General features: G+C 41.6%; 1 protein-coding gene across 1 annotated transcript in view; it reads left to right on the top strand.

The window, feature by feature from the left end:
* The window catches only part of VIT (vitrin), a 192,064-nt gene that overhangs the window by 111,176 nt on the left and 67,569 nt on the right, over positions 1 to 13,319 (top strand). Inside the window, exons 3-10 of the mRNA XM_088474404.1 lie at positions 1,476 to 1,532; positions 5,496 to 5,652; positions 7,164 to 7,297; positions 8,590 to 8,646; positions 9,309 to 9,506; positions 11,507 to 11,557; positions 11,678 to 11,716; positions 11,807 to 11,863. Coding sequence (XP_088330530.1) covers positions 1,476 to 1,532; positions 5,496 to 5,652; positions 7,164 to 7,297; positions 8,590 to 8,646; positions 9,309 to 9,506; positions 11,507 to 11,557; positions 11,678 to 11,716; positions 11,807 to 11,863 — 750 coding nt within the window. The remainder of the gene's footprint in view (positions 1 to 1,475; positions 1,533 to 5,495; positions 5,653 to 7,163; positions 7,298 to 8,589; positions 8,647 to 9,308; positions 9,507 to 11,506; positions 11,558 to 11,677; positions 11,717 to 11,806; positions 11,864 to 13,319) is intronic.

Consider the following 13,319-nt stretch of genomic DNA (forward strand, 5'->3'; position numbering starts at 1 on the left):
GGTGTCAGGCTGATTTCCCCAAATCTGACAGGACATTTCGCATATTAGAGTTTCTCCGGGTCTGCAAATTTGTAATTGAATACGGGGATAAGCTGGCACGCGCACGATACTTATTCACATTGAAGACCAGTAACGTCGGCGAAAAGTCCGGCATGCGAAAAGTACATGACTTTTCGCATGGAATTGAATATGTCCTTAGTGTTTAATAATGTGTACTAAATAAATATTGAGTCCAACAAATTACAGATTGTGGTGTTGAGTCACCTGCGCACGCAGGGGGGGTTACGAGTACCTAGAAACCCCCCATGTCCGTTGCTCCATCACCGGCGAGCACCTGAACAAAATATATTTATTTTTTTTAAGAGACACTTCCTGGGCTGGCTGTAGGGGGAGCTGCAGCGCGCAAGCCCCTCCCAGTCAGTTCCGATAGGCAGGGGCACTGGATGAGAGCGCCTGCCGCCTGGACACTGTCCAGTGTCCACAACTGCCAGCGCTGTGGAGTCCCGCAGCTGCAAGACGTAGATGGGGGTGCAAGCAGCCGGATATTTACTGTATAAGATGACTGCTGTGTGTCTGTGTGGGGGAAGGGGAGGGCGCCAGGTCTTGCGGGCGGGATAATATATTTATTAAATGGTACCATTTGACTGCTGTTTGTATATGCTGGGAGGGGGGCAAGTGGCGGGCTGGCGAGTGGTGCAGCAGGGGATAATATGTATTAAATTTTGCCATTCTACTGTTTTATGTACTGCTGCACATATTTACTAGATGTGATGCCTGGTGTCTGCTCTATGTTTTTCCCGGGGTGTGGTGGGCGGATAATATTTACTAGATGTGATGCCAGGTGTCTGCTGCATGTTTTTCCCGGTTGGTGGTTAAAATATATATGATGATGCCAGGTGTCTGCTATATGTTTTGCTCAGGGGGGGTGGATAATATTTATTAGATGATGCCAGGTGTCCGCTGTATGTTTTTCCTGGGGGGGGAGAGGATAATATTTATTAGATGCTGCCAGGTGTCTGCTCTATATTTTTTCCCGGGGGTGGGTGGTGGTAGGATAATATTTATTTGGAAACCCCCCCTTTCAAAATCCTGCGTTTGCCACTGTGAGTGACCTATAGAAAGCAAAACTGATCTAATTCAGAGATGGACGCTAATGCCGCCGCTGCTGCGAATTTGTATGCAGTGTATGTGCAAAAATATGCAAATGTCGCAGCCGTCGGGATATGTAGTTGACCACGGCGACTTTGCAAATCCAAGCAACTGCGTACAAAGACACAGCATCAGTCGCAGAGGCTTTCCTGCCATTCCAGGTGGCCGGGAGCGGCACGCGATTTCCGGGAGGGTAGGCAAGTATGGTGCAGATTACTGATAATCACTCAAACTGAGTAAACATGGGCACTGCGACTATCTCTGAATCAGGCCCATAGATATTTTGTATGCATCTAATGAATTGATGTTTTTTTTTTCTCCCTTAGTTTTGATCCTGGCTTGTACTTGTGTATTATCCAAGAAGAATAGAAAGAACAGGCAACGTATGTTTTGTGATCCTGGCTAAACTGGTATTGTGCATGTAACATACTGTATTATACAACGTGTAAGGTCTTGCTATCTTTTTTTAAACTACTACAGTGCCACCTAATGGTCTTAATGATGTAAAACAACATTATCAATTTCCATTTCAACAATACAGTTGTAAATTCACTTTGTAAGACATACTTTTAATTACTAATTAATATTTATTTACTGTGCAGCTTTTCAGTATAATTACCTACCGAAATAATACAAATAAAATCAGTGGATAGGGTCTAAGCGCAAAAACAAATGGCCCAAAAAGCACCAAAGTCAGCACTCGTCCCTGCCCAAAATATATTGAACATATGTGAAAAAGAAAATGAGTGATAACCAAAAAGGCGCTCAGCCTAACGTAATTCAGTATGATAAAACAATGAAGAAATAAATAATAAACAATAAAAATGATATAAAATATATGGATACTGTAGAAATCCTCTCTCAATGGATGTCCCTCGATTAGATGTCCTGCTGTTTCCGTTTTGTTCTCATTGATATGTAAACTAAAACAGAAAAAAAATGTGTAGTACTTCTTTTCTTAATTGGAATATTACAGAATATAGAGATTTCCACATCTGATGGATCACATAAATCGGTGTGTATAGAATAGCAGTTATACCACACTCACTTAAAAAATTATAAAATAAACACATAAAAGGTATCTTTGTATATACCTGAAGGAGTGCTCCAAAATGTAGTGCCTACACTGTAAATGGAATAGGAAGGGTGTACCCTACTCACTCAGATGTATCGTTCTATGTGCAAGGTAAGCATACCCTACTCACATGGCGGTCATGCTGATTACTCATATCAAGGTATCTTTATCATCTGGATATGGTGTAGGTTTATTGCCCCAACAATTCATATGTTAGAAATTCATCTCATCTACAAAAAATATATATATTTATTGTCACATAATCGGCTAAAAAATAATCCAAAAGAGCCCTTAGACATTCTGTAACAGGTGGTACAAATCTCAAATGAACCTTCTCAAGTGTAAACTGTCCGGACCAGCTACAAGGCAAACCTCAAAAGTACCTACAGTCTGCACGGATCATAGGTATAGTGGTTCTTTAAAGTGCTGAAGTCTTCCTCCAAACGCATTTCGAACAGCCAATGCATGCCTTGAAAAAGAACAGACAGTTCGAAACACGTTTGCTGGTTGAGGAGGACTTATGCACTTTAAAGGACTACTTGAGTATCACTAATTTTCTCTATCACCTACAAAAATTCGTTTATTAGGGTGTTGTCCTAATGACTTACCTTCTTTACTGCCAGTGAGCTCTGTTACAGCACCCATGCATGACAGTTTTATAATAAATCTGCTGACTCCCAGTTCTCACTTACAAGTTCAACTACATTTTCCTTTTTTTCACTGTTCATAATACGTCTGATTTGTACTTCGGACTGTGTCCACAGTCACTGTTTTCATGTGATCTGATTTAGGGGTCTATTCATTATGTTAATCGGACCCTGATAATTAACATACTAACTTGACGCGAGCGCTAGAGCAATATATCATTGCTCCGGCGTAGAGAGCTAATTCGAAAAATGTGAAAATCGTCTGTCTCCCCGAAGTACTTCAGTGAATCTTTTCACTGGTCTTACGGAGCAGTGACACTAGTGCGTATGCATGACCTACAGGTCACGCATGTGCACAAAAGCTCTGGTGTCCGGTGGAAGGAGCAGGACATGGGCGTAGGGAGCTGGAAGGATCCCTCTTTGTAACCTGGGACTCCATCCCATAGGGAAGGAGCGGGTTGCGATCCACGAGCAGGAGCAAACGCCATCTGAAGATGGCGAATGCTCCCGCAGTCAAGCTGTTGTATTTTCAGAGCTTGATGAATTCTGTCCCCATACTAGTGTATGGGGACAGCGGTCCATTCCACGAGAGGAAGGTAAGCAGGATATATCTGTGATATCTCCTGCTTTAACTTCTTGATGAATGGCCCAGACACTTAATTTCTACAATTGCAGGTGAAAAATGTTAATTTCACCTGCTTTTTTAGAAATTAAGTGATGATGAATAGGCCCCTATAGTTTTATATCAGTTCAAAAAAGGCAGATATCATTTTGTTGAACCTTTTCAGCATAACCACTGTAACAGAATGAACATTCTACTTTTACAGCAATGGAAGGAGGTAGAACTTTGTTTAACATTAATTACATACAGTAACAAATATTATTTAGTATGTTTAAAATATGAATCCATATTTTGTTCATTTTAAGAGTACTGTACTCAGACTGTATTTAGACGTGCAGTGATATAGCCAATAAAACTGTATTAGTACAGTATATGAAGAATTATGCCCCCTGTGTACACAGTGGGATACCTCAGACAAGACACATAGCCAGGGAACATGGCTGAGCCCTATGCTGTAACTGAAGTGATTAATTTAAGAATTAGTAGGTAATTGTTTGCTTAATGCAACAAAAATAATACTATGTGTTAATATATAAATATATATATAGTTGACAAAATTCCAGAAGGAAGAAAGCACTCTCCAATTCAAATATTAATTATTTGTCTTTTATTACTGATTGTAGTTCCTCATATATGAATGAATATAGCCATAGGTCTAGTCGATGTTTCGGGTCCCTGATCGGACCTTTCTCAAGACTTGAGTAAATGGCTTAATAAGTTAACCACATTCTTAACAATGTTTTAAATCTGTGGATAAAAAAGAACACAAAAGACAACGTTTGCCAGGCTCCCCCAAAAATATATAATATTATTGCAAATGTGACTATGACCATGTATAGACACCCATATATACAGTACACACATATATACCATAGGGACACTAAATGGTGTTGATCTAGCCGGTAGTCTAATGCTACTTGCACAATCCATATTGGGGATACTAATCCCAAACTAGACAGAGACTATATCTAAAACATGGTCCATAACCACAAAAGGACCAACTAATGTGTATGAAACAAACAAAGATCTATACACTAAATAAACCATATATTGTACCTTAGAGCATGATCCAAATGCTAATATCCCGTAAAGAAATGCAGACATCCCATGACATAAAATACCTAGAAATACAGAGTGTATACCACCAGTCACCATCACAGTACGCATACAGGTAGCATGTACCAGGAAAAACAAAACAATATATATATATATATATATATGGTATGCAGTCAGGAAGCCGGTGGTCGAAATGCCGACCGCCAGCTTCCCGACTGTGCAATCCCGACAGGGGACTAATGATAGGCATCGAAATCCCAACGCCTATCATTATCCCTACGCCGGGAGCCCGACGCCCGGCATACCGAATGAAGGTAAGCTGGGCAGCAAGCGCAGACAGCCACGGGGGGAAGGGTTAGGTTAGGGCTCCCGGGGGGGACTTAGGGTTAGGCAACCCCGGAGAGGGTTAGGGTTAGGCTAGGGGAAGGGGGATTAGCTTTAGGCACCCCCCGGAAGGGCTAGGTTTAGGCTGCGAGGACGGGGGGTTAGGTTTAGGTACTTACCGGGGGGGTGATAGGGTTAGGCACTAGGGGGGGAGGCTAGGGCTAGACTTCCCTAAGGGAGGGTTAGGGTTAGCGGGGGGGGAGAGGGTTAGGTTACTTACTTTACTTACCTTCACTGCTGCCGGTCTTCCGGCGTCGGGATATATATATGGTTGATACCTGTGTTGCATGTAAACTTGAAAAAAAATATTTAAAAGTGCCATATTCCTATCATAGTCCAGACTAGAACGCTAACAATTGACTTTAATCAATACATATTGCCATATACAGTAACTGTATATTTCCATCTCCATTATCATATAATTTTTATGCTCTCAACATATATACGTTTGAGGACAACCCATTTTGACAGTCATCAGCATGGCAGTCCCCAGTCAGTATAGGCAGGAGATTGTCAAATGCTGTAGACATGCTACTGTAATCCTTATTGTTTATTTGCACAGATGCACCTCACATTGACTGTGACATCAAAGCAGGGAAGATAGTCAACCCAGAATTCCTTGCAAAATGTCCTGCTGGGTGCCAAGATGGGAAACATCGTATTTATGGCACTGACATATATGCCTCTTTCTCCAGCATCTGCATGGCTGCAATCCACAGGTCTGCAGGTTTGAATGTATGATAAGTCATTTTTCTGTATATGTGGGCAGCAATATAAACCTTTTCCTAAATGATAAAAGAAACAAATCTACATGATTTATATTGTCAGATCTACATAATCTGCTATGGAAAATCACAAGGCAATAAGGCTTTACATTTGTCTGTTTGTCTACTCAGCTGGGGGCACTCTCTTGAACAATGAAGAATACAGAGAGTATTGTTCTGCTGAGATCTGGTTTGTTTATGGGCAGTTCTAATTCAGCAAAGTTGTCCATGCAAAGTTGAACATTTAGGGCCAAATTCCTTAAACATTGCTAGATATGTTAGTTGTGTAATATGTTGCTGAGGAGACTGGTTAGTGCGTGGGCGGTTGAGACTGGCTATAGCAGCACACGCTGCAGGGGATGAGAGGATCAGAGGAGGCTGGCAGGCTTGCTGCAGTAGTGCAACCTGTGGAGGGGGGCTGCCTGCACTCACTGTGTCTGCAGCAGCTCACTGTTACACTGCACACATCATGGGGGTGGAGCTGAATGAAGGTGAGGAGCAGGAAGTGGCAAAACCATCAGCCATCAACAGTAAACCATCAATGTTAACTATCGATGGTCAATGGCCATCCCTACCTCCAGACAGGAAGTAAACAAATTTCGGGGTGGCCACTAATTGTCAAGGTCCGTCAGCCCCGGTAGGCGATGTACAAGCATATTCTGCTCCCGCCAAGGAAGCGACCAATTTGTAAGCTATACACACTTTTGCATACCTGCCAACTGTCCCCTATTAAGTGGGACAGTCCCGTTTTTCTGGGACTGTCCCACCGACGGGCCGCAGTGCCACGTGGTGGGGGGGAAGTTGGGGAGAGCACTAACCACTGCTCTGCATAGCACAGCAGCGGGTAAGCAGAGGTAGAACAGATGCCATGCGCACTAGTGTAGGGAGAGCCTGGGAGCTGCCCAGCATCTCGGAGAGTGCTGGGTACTCCCCCACAGTGACATAAATGGTGATGCAGCGAGGGCCCACCACGTTTTTCCGATGCTTCGCTCCTTTCCCGCGAAGCCCCGTCCCCTTTTTCGGACATTCGGACTGTCCCTCCTTACAAAACTGAAAAGTTGGGAGGTATGCTTTGGCCACTTGATATGTCTGGACTGACATCACAACTGGGCAGACATTTAAATTTGCCAGCCCAGTTGAGATGTCAGTGTCACGGTTATACATCGGCTGTGCTACAGGAGCGACCTGATATGTCTGTGAACGTCGACGTTCACCGACATACTGGGTGTACACACCCGCCTTTCCGCTACTGAGATATTGTTCTTGGATCGAACAAATGTTATATCTACTAGTGTGTGCCCAGCTTTAGGCTTTATCATAAGATTAGAATCAAATGCTACTGTATAATATTAATAATTAGCTATCATAACCACTGTCAAACTTGCATACAAGGTAACATCTAGGTAAGATATTTGTGTTTGATTTATCAGTTGAAATTGAAAATAATGTAAATATTTTTTTGCCAGTGGTGTAATTGACAATTCTGGAGGAAAGATTCTAGTGCGGAAGGTTGCTGGGCAGTCTGGCTACAAGGGCAGTTTCTCCAATGGTGTACGCTCACTGTCTCTTCCACGCTGGAAAGAGTCCTTCGTTGTGGCAGGTAATAGCTAACAAGCTAGTGACATAAAAATGTTTCATAACACAAATCAAACAATAAAAACAAAATCTGTGCCTGTACCATTTCACCAATTTCGGTTTTGTAATTGTCTTTTGCGATTGTTATATTATCCTTACATGAAATCACACTTTCCTCTTTCTAAATATTTTAAAGCAAGAAACCAGTTTGGTAGCTTTGATACTGCTTCCTGCTAGAGAATGTGTTGTCCATTATTACTTCCCATAGTCGGCTGTAGTGTTTCATCAGACTATATTCCTAATTTAAATGTATTTACATTTTAAATGAACAAGCAAGAGAAATGACTGATAACATGTACATATTATGGGCCGTGTAAACCGAGCCCACATGCTACTGGTGCAGAACTGAAATCATCTAGCAATCATTTCTTTTTAGACTGTAAGGTCTCACGAGCAGGGCCCTCTTCCCTCATATGCTTTTCCTTCCCTCGCCATATGCTCCCCACTGCTTACAACAGTGATCAACCTTTGGGCTCTGCCACCCTGCTGCTTATTTGCGCATTATAACTACTGATGCAGCAATGTTTATAAACCATGTCTGCAATGTTCTGTACTGTAGGTCACTTTTGTTCCTGGTTTTGTTCACACTGTTGACCTGTTGTGGTGCCATATAAATAAAGTATAATAATAATAATAATACTCCTGGCACATACTATATAAGAAATTGCACCTTTTTTAATGAATACATTTTACGTCTCTGATCTGGGGTGTAATTGCAGCCATCTCTGCATCAGGCCCAATTTCCAGTTGCTAAATTACTATTAATATGAAGAAGTAGGGAATACAGGATTGAAACCTTCATCGTCAATACACAAGCGCCAATTCAATTCCGTGTGATCCTGGAACAGTACATCCAAGTCAATAACATCACAGGCTTTAACCTCTCACCCTATAGAGGTGCGCAGGAATACTTACCATGTTTTGCCTTTTGCAAAAAAACACCCTTGGTATCCACAAGTTCTTACCCATGGGAGTATCGCCAACTATAAATATATACTCTATCTCAGCTAATATACTCTAGTGATTGTTGGCTACACATTTTCCTTTTAGTCCTGCGTAGGATAAAAACCCTTGCACCATACATGTTTTGCCTATCGTAATAATAATAAAATATTATACAGCTGCACATTGAAGTTCGGATGGAACATCACACGGCATTTAATCAACTGACTAGTTTTAGGAAAACCAAACAGAATTCATTAATAATTATTTTAGTATGATTGTTTAAAAGAGTTCTTTTTTGGTGTTTGTACCCAGAAGGTAAAGGGAAGAAAGGTGTCTCTTATCCGACTGTTCTTGAATACGTTGAAGTAGGTGAGTTTTGTCAAACAAATGTTTATTTCAAATTGTGAAACAATAGTGAGTTCTTCATTACATCACATACATATTTGTATAATGCAAAGCAATTATTGCATTAATAATAATTTATATTTGGTTAGGAAAAATAATTACATATTTCTTGTATGTTACTAAATTAGTTCCTTTTCTTACAGAATTACAATATTCTATTATATTTGCAGTAGTGATATCCTGGAAATTACTGGTAACTTATTGGTCCTCATGGCCACAGTAATTTGTGGCTCAGTATATAGTTTCATGAAGTGCTTTGTATAGGTTTAACCAATGCTACTGAGCCGTACTCAGAAGAAAACAGATGCCGGCACTCACCTAAAGTTATAAGCTGATACAAGATTTATAGTAGCTCTACATTCTGGACAGGTTTTCAGATGCTGGTAGTGCATACCATTGAGCACTATTAGAATGAAAGCAATGGGAGTAACCCAGATCAGTGAGGACAAACCAACATAAATAATGTAATATCTTATATCTTATGATGTTACCTATAACTATGTGGCCATGTGGCCTAAATACTATATGAGTCTCAATAGTCAGAAGCTAGAAGACACAAAGCCAAAAAAATGTACACAAAACATTCAACGTAAATAAAATAACACACATGGCATTGTCTCTTCTAGAAACTGTACATAGAGAAGTTCGGCCCCCAATTGTATCCACAACAGTTCCAACGACTGTTGCCACCACTACACCAGAACCTACAACTCCACAACCCACCACAACGCCGAAGCCTACAACCACCACGACTATCACCACCACCACCATGACAACTACTACAGCTAGGACAAGACCACCCCTGGTACGAGCCAGAGATTCAGGTCGGTATGTTAGGCTAAAACCATAAAATACTTACTGTTCTGTTAATATGAAATGTCATATCGGTAATTATTTTTGTCATTAAATAAGATTTGTGATAAAATGCCATACATTAAAGCCTATATGACATAGGGGCATATTTATCACATTCCACATTCCAGATGCGGATTGGCTGTGATAAATTTGAATACATCACATGGATGTATCAAAAATCGCATTCAGGGACAGAGCTTGCGATAAAGCTCTGTCCCTGCGAATCTAGTTCACATACTTTTCCGCAAAAAATACAGTGAGTATGTGTCCGCGCATGCACCGCCAGCTGCCTCCACCCCCCTCCCCCCGTGCGACTGCCCATCTCTCCCTGCCATTCTACCCCCTAGCTTACATTTTCCTGCCTGGTGATTGGTGCTTCGGTGAGGTCCTCTGGGGTTCAGGTCAGCTAGTCTCCGGGCTCCAGCACTGTGACCCCAGTCAGCTGCTCTATGCAGCAGCTGACCAGGGTCACAGTGCAGGAGCCAGGAGACCAGCTGACCGGAGCACCGATCACCAGTCCCTGGAAGCAGGTGAGGGTTTTTTTGCAACTATTTTTATTTATTTTAAGTGATCAGCTTCTGGTCTATTTCAACCACAAAGCTGATCACAGGAACCAGCTCCCAGCTGTGCTCTGCCTGTTAGAGCAGAGCAGGAGTCGGGGAACAGGGGGAAATAACACCATCTCCAGGTGGCTTTATTATCACAGGGCTTTCCCCAGTATTTTTGCACAATTTATTTTTAGTAATTCTGAGCGGATCACACTTTCCATTACAAGTATGGGAAATGCGATCTGTTTACCAAAAATATGTGAATTGAAGGGATTGGGATTGTTTTTTCATGAAAACTACTCAAATTGTCCTTTAATAAATGTATGTGATTCTAATATTATGTGAAAAGGGTGTGAAAACCCCAGTTTTCACATTATTACCATTAGCTGTATACAGTCCCGGACCCACTTATATAGGCCAGTGACTGCTATTACTTATCTTTTCTAATTGGATTGAGACTGTCCCCTGAGACTCATATTCCAATGTTACACATGTTATTACTTTTTGAGTGTTGTTGAATGCTCACCTGATATCACATGTGAATTTTTATCTATTGTTCAATTTGAATATTTGTTTTAGGAATAAATTGTTTACTCTTTAATCAAGCCATATAGAGTCCTTATCTTTCCAATGTTATATCCATCTATTGTATAGAATTTGTTATATGGATATTTACATCCTTTTATACTAATACTCATGATTTACATGTAGTATGCAATACAATTTAGATAATTAGCGCTGTTCAATTATCTGTTCGTTTGTTCCAATATATTGCTAAGAGCTGACACCTCTTTTTGAACTAGCTGCTCATCTGACAGCGCCTACTGAGATTCCCTTTTCCCTCCACTTTATTGTGCTTTGTGAATTTGGTTTAACATGCTTCTTAACTTATGCTGGAGAAAAACTTTAGGCCTGATTCAGAGATGGACGCTATAGCACAGCGACTGCGTCTGTCTATACAGCGGCTGTGCTAAAACGTGCAAAATCCGCAGGAGGCGGCTTAAGTAGAAATACGCCACTGCCTGTTCTCTGATCCGCTGCTGCTTCCAAAGGCGCTGCATCGGATCAACTGTACGAACATCGAACATCCGTGTAACCCTCAGGTTACTCAGGATGTTTGGCAAAATCACGCAGCCGGGGCCTTGAAGCTGCGTCTCAGCAACTACATGCCCCTGTTTTCTGGAACGCTGCCCCCCAAGCGCCAGCAGCATGTCAATCATGCTTCAGCCTTGGGTCACTGCATCCAACGTCGCAGAATACAGATCTATGTCGTCGGAAGTGTGGCTCCTGCTCATAAATCTCTGAATTAGGCCCTTTATACCATTTTTGCACTGATTTTGCATTTAGACTTTTGTGTAAGTAATTTGTTTGTACCATGCTTCATGTAGTTTATGTATTTGTCCATTTTGTTTTCAACTTAGCCGCAAGTAACATTCACCCAGCGTATTCATCCGTTGTTGCTGCTTCATCAAGTAAGTTAATGGGGAAGATTATTTTTCTACTTTTCAGAACATTTTGTTAATGAAATCCATCGGTTTAAAGTTCATGTTTTATACATTTCTGCTTTGCACTTACATACATTATTATTTCAGGACAAGCAGTGCCCGCTGTGCCAAGAGTGCCAAATCAAGGTATGCCACATATTCTATTTCTCTACAATTTAATATACTCAAGAATAACCTTTTATAAATAATAACTGATCAAAATATATTGTTTTAAAGTTGCCAGGTTTCCAACAACGTATTCAGGTAGTCGGCATATCCCCAGAAGTAATCCAGGTAAGAAACATTGCAGACATATTACAATGGTAATTTGTATAACTCACTGAGCTGTGCACATGAGCTCTTAAAAGGAACACTGTACTTACCCAAACACATGTAATTACTCCACATTATAATATATAGCGGGCTGGTGCTACCAATAGGCCTAAAGTGCCAACATTTTATGGACTCCAAAAACAATCATGTCACTAATGGGTCGCTGTATTACTGGCCACATTTTGACTACAATAAGTAAAAAATGTACTAATTGTGGTAAAAATGTAATAATTTAAATAAGAAATTATTTATAAGGGTATGCATCAAGAATGTCTTGCAGAGACATGGGCTATTATAAGAGCCCATGTCTGCATAGTGCGATAGGCTTTGCTTACGCAGCAAAGCTAATGTGCATCTGCGGTCATTGGACTGCGCATGTCCCATCAGGCATTGCTGGAGAATGGTCTGACAAATTCCAATGATTTAGCCTTTAGATTATAATAGTTATCACCATCAAAATATGGCTTTAGCTATTGGGAGGCAATCTTTAAAAAGCTATACTTGACTGAGCTTGATACATAGGGTATTTTTGGATATACCTGCTACAGCTCCCTTATAATACATACTCCCAAGCTGTTTTTGGAAGATTGACTACAAAAATAGTTTGATACATTGGCCCCTAAGTGTTTTCATTTTTTTCCCGTAGCATCCCCTGTGTTTACACTCCCAGCCTATCACTGACACAGCGGACTAGCTAGAATCAGTATTTAATGTCGGCGGCTGAATAGCCGCCGGATCAAATACCGACAGCGGAACACTGACGGACCTAATTCCCAATTGGGGTTGGTAAGTACCCTAACCCTCCCTTAGTGGTGCCTAATCCTAACCACTCCTCCCCGCACCCTTAACCTAACCTTCCCCCGTTAGTGCCTAAACCTAACCACTCCTCCCCGCACCCTAAACCTAACCCTCCCAGGGGGGTGCCTAACCTAGTGGTGCCTAACCCTATCCCCCCCTCTTCCTACCCTAACCCTTCGGGGGAGTGCCTAACCCTAAGTCGCCCTGGGAGTCCCCAAACATACCCCCCCCCCCCGTGCGGCTAGACGCTAAGGGGTAAATTTACTAAAGTGAGAGCTTTTAGAAGTGAGTTTTAGAAGAGATGTTGACCATAGCAACCAATCAGATTCTAGCTATTATCTTCTAGAAGGTGCTAGTTAAATGTTAAGTAGAATCTGATTGGTTGCTACGGGCAACATCTCTTCTAAAACTCACTTCTAAAAACTCTCACTTTAGTAAATTAACCCTAAGACACCCGGCTTACCTTCGTTTGGTGTGCCGGGTGTCTGGATTTTGTAGTGGGGCTAATGATAGGCATCGGGATTTCGACGTCTATCTTGAGTCCCATATTGGGCTTGCAGTGTCGGGATATTAGCGGGCGGGATTGTCCCCGCCGGTAACCTGACTGTATCCCGGATTA

This window comes from Taudactylus pleione, unplaced genomic scaffold (assembly GCF_031769625.1).
Source record: "Taudactylus pleione unplaced genomic scaffold, aTauple2 ptg000154l, whole genome shotgun sequence".
NCBI classification, from domain to species: Eukaryota; Metazoa; Chordata; class Amphibia; order Anura; family Myobatrachidae; genus Taudactylus; species Taudactylus pleione.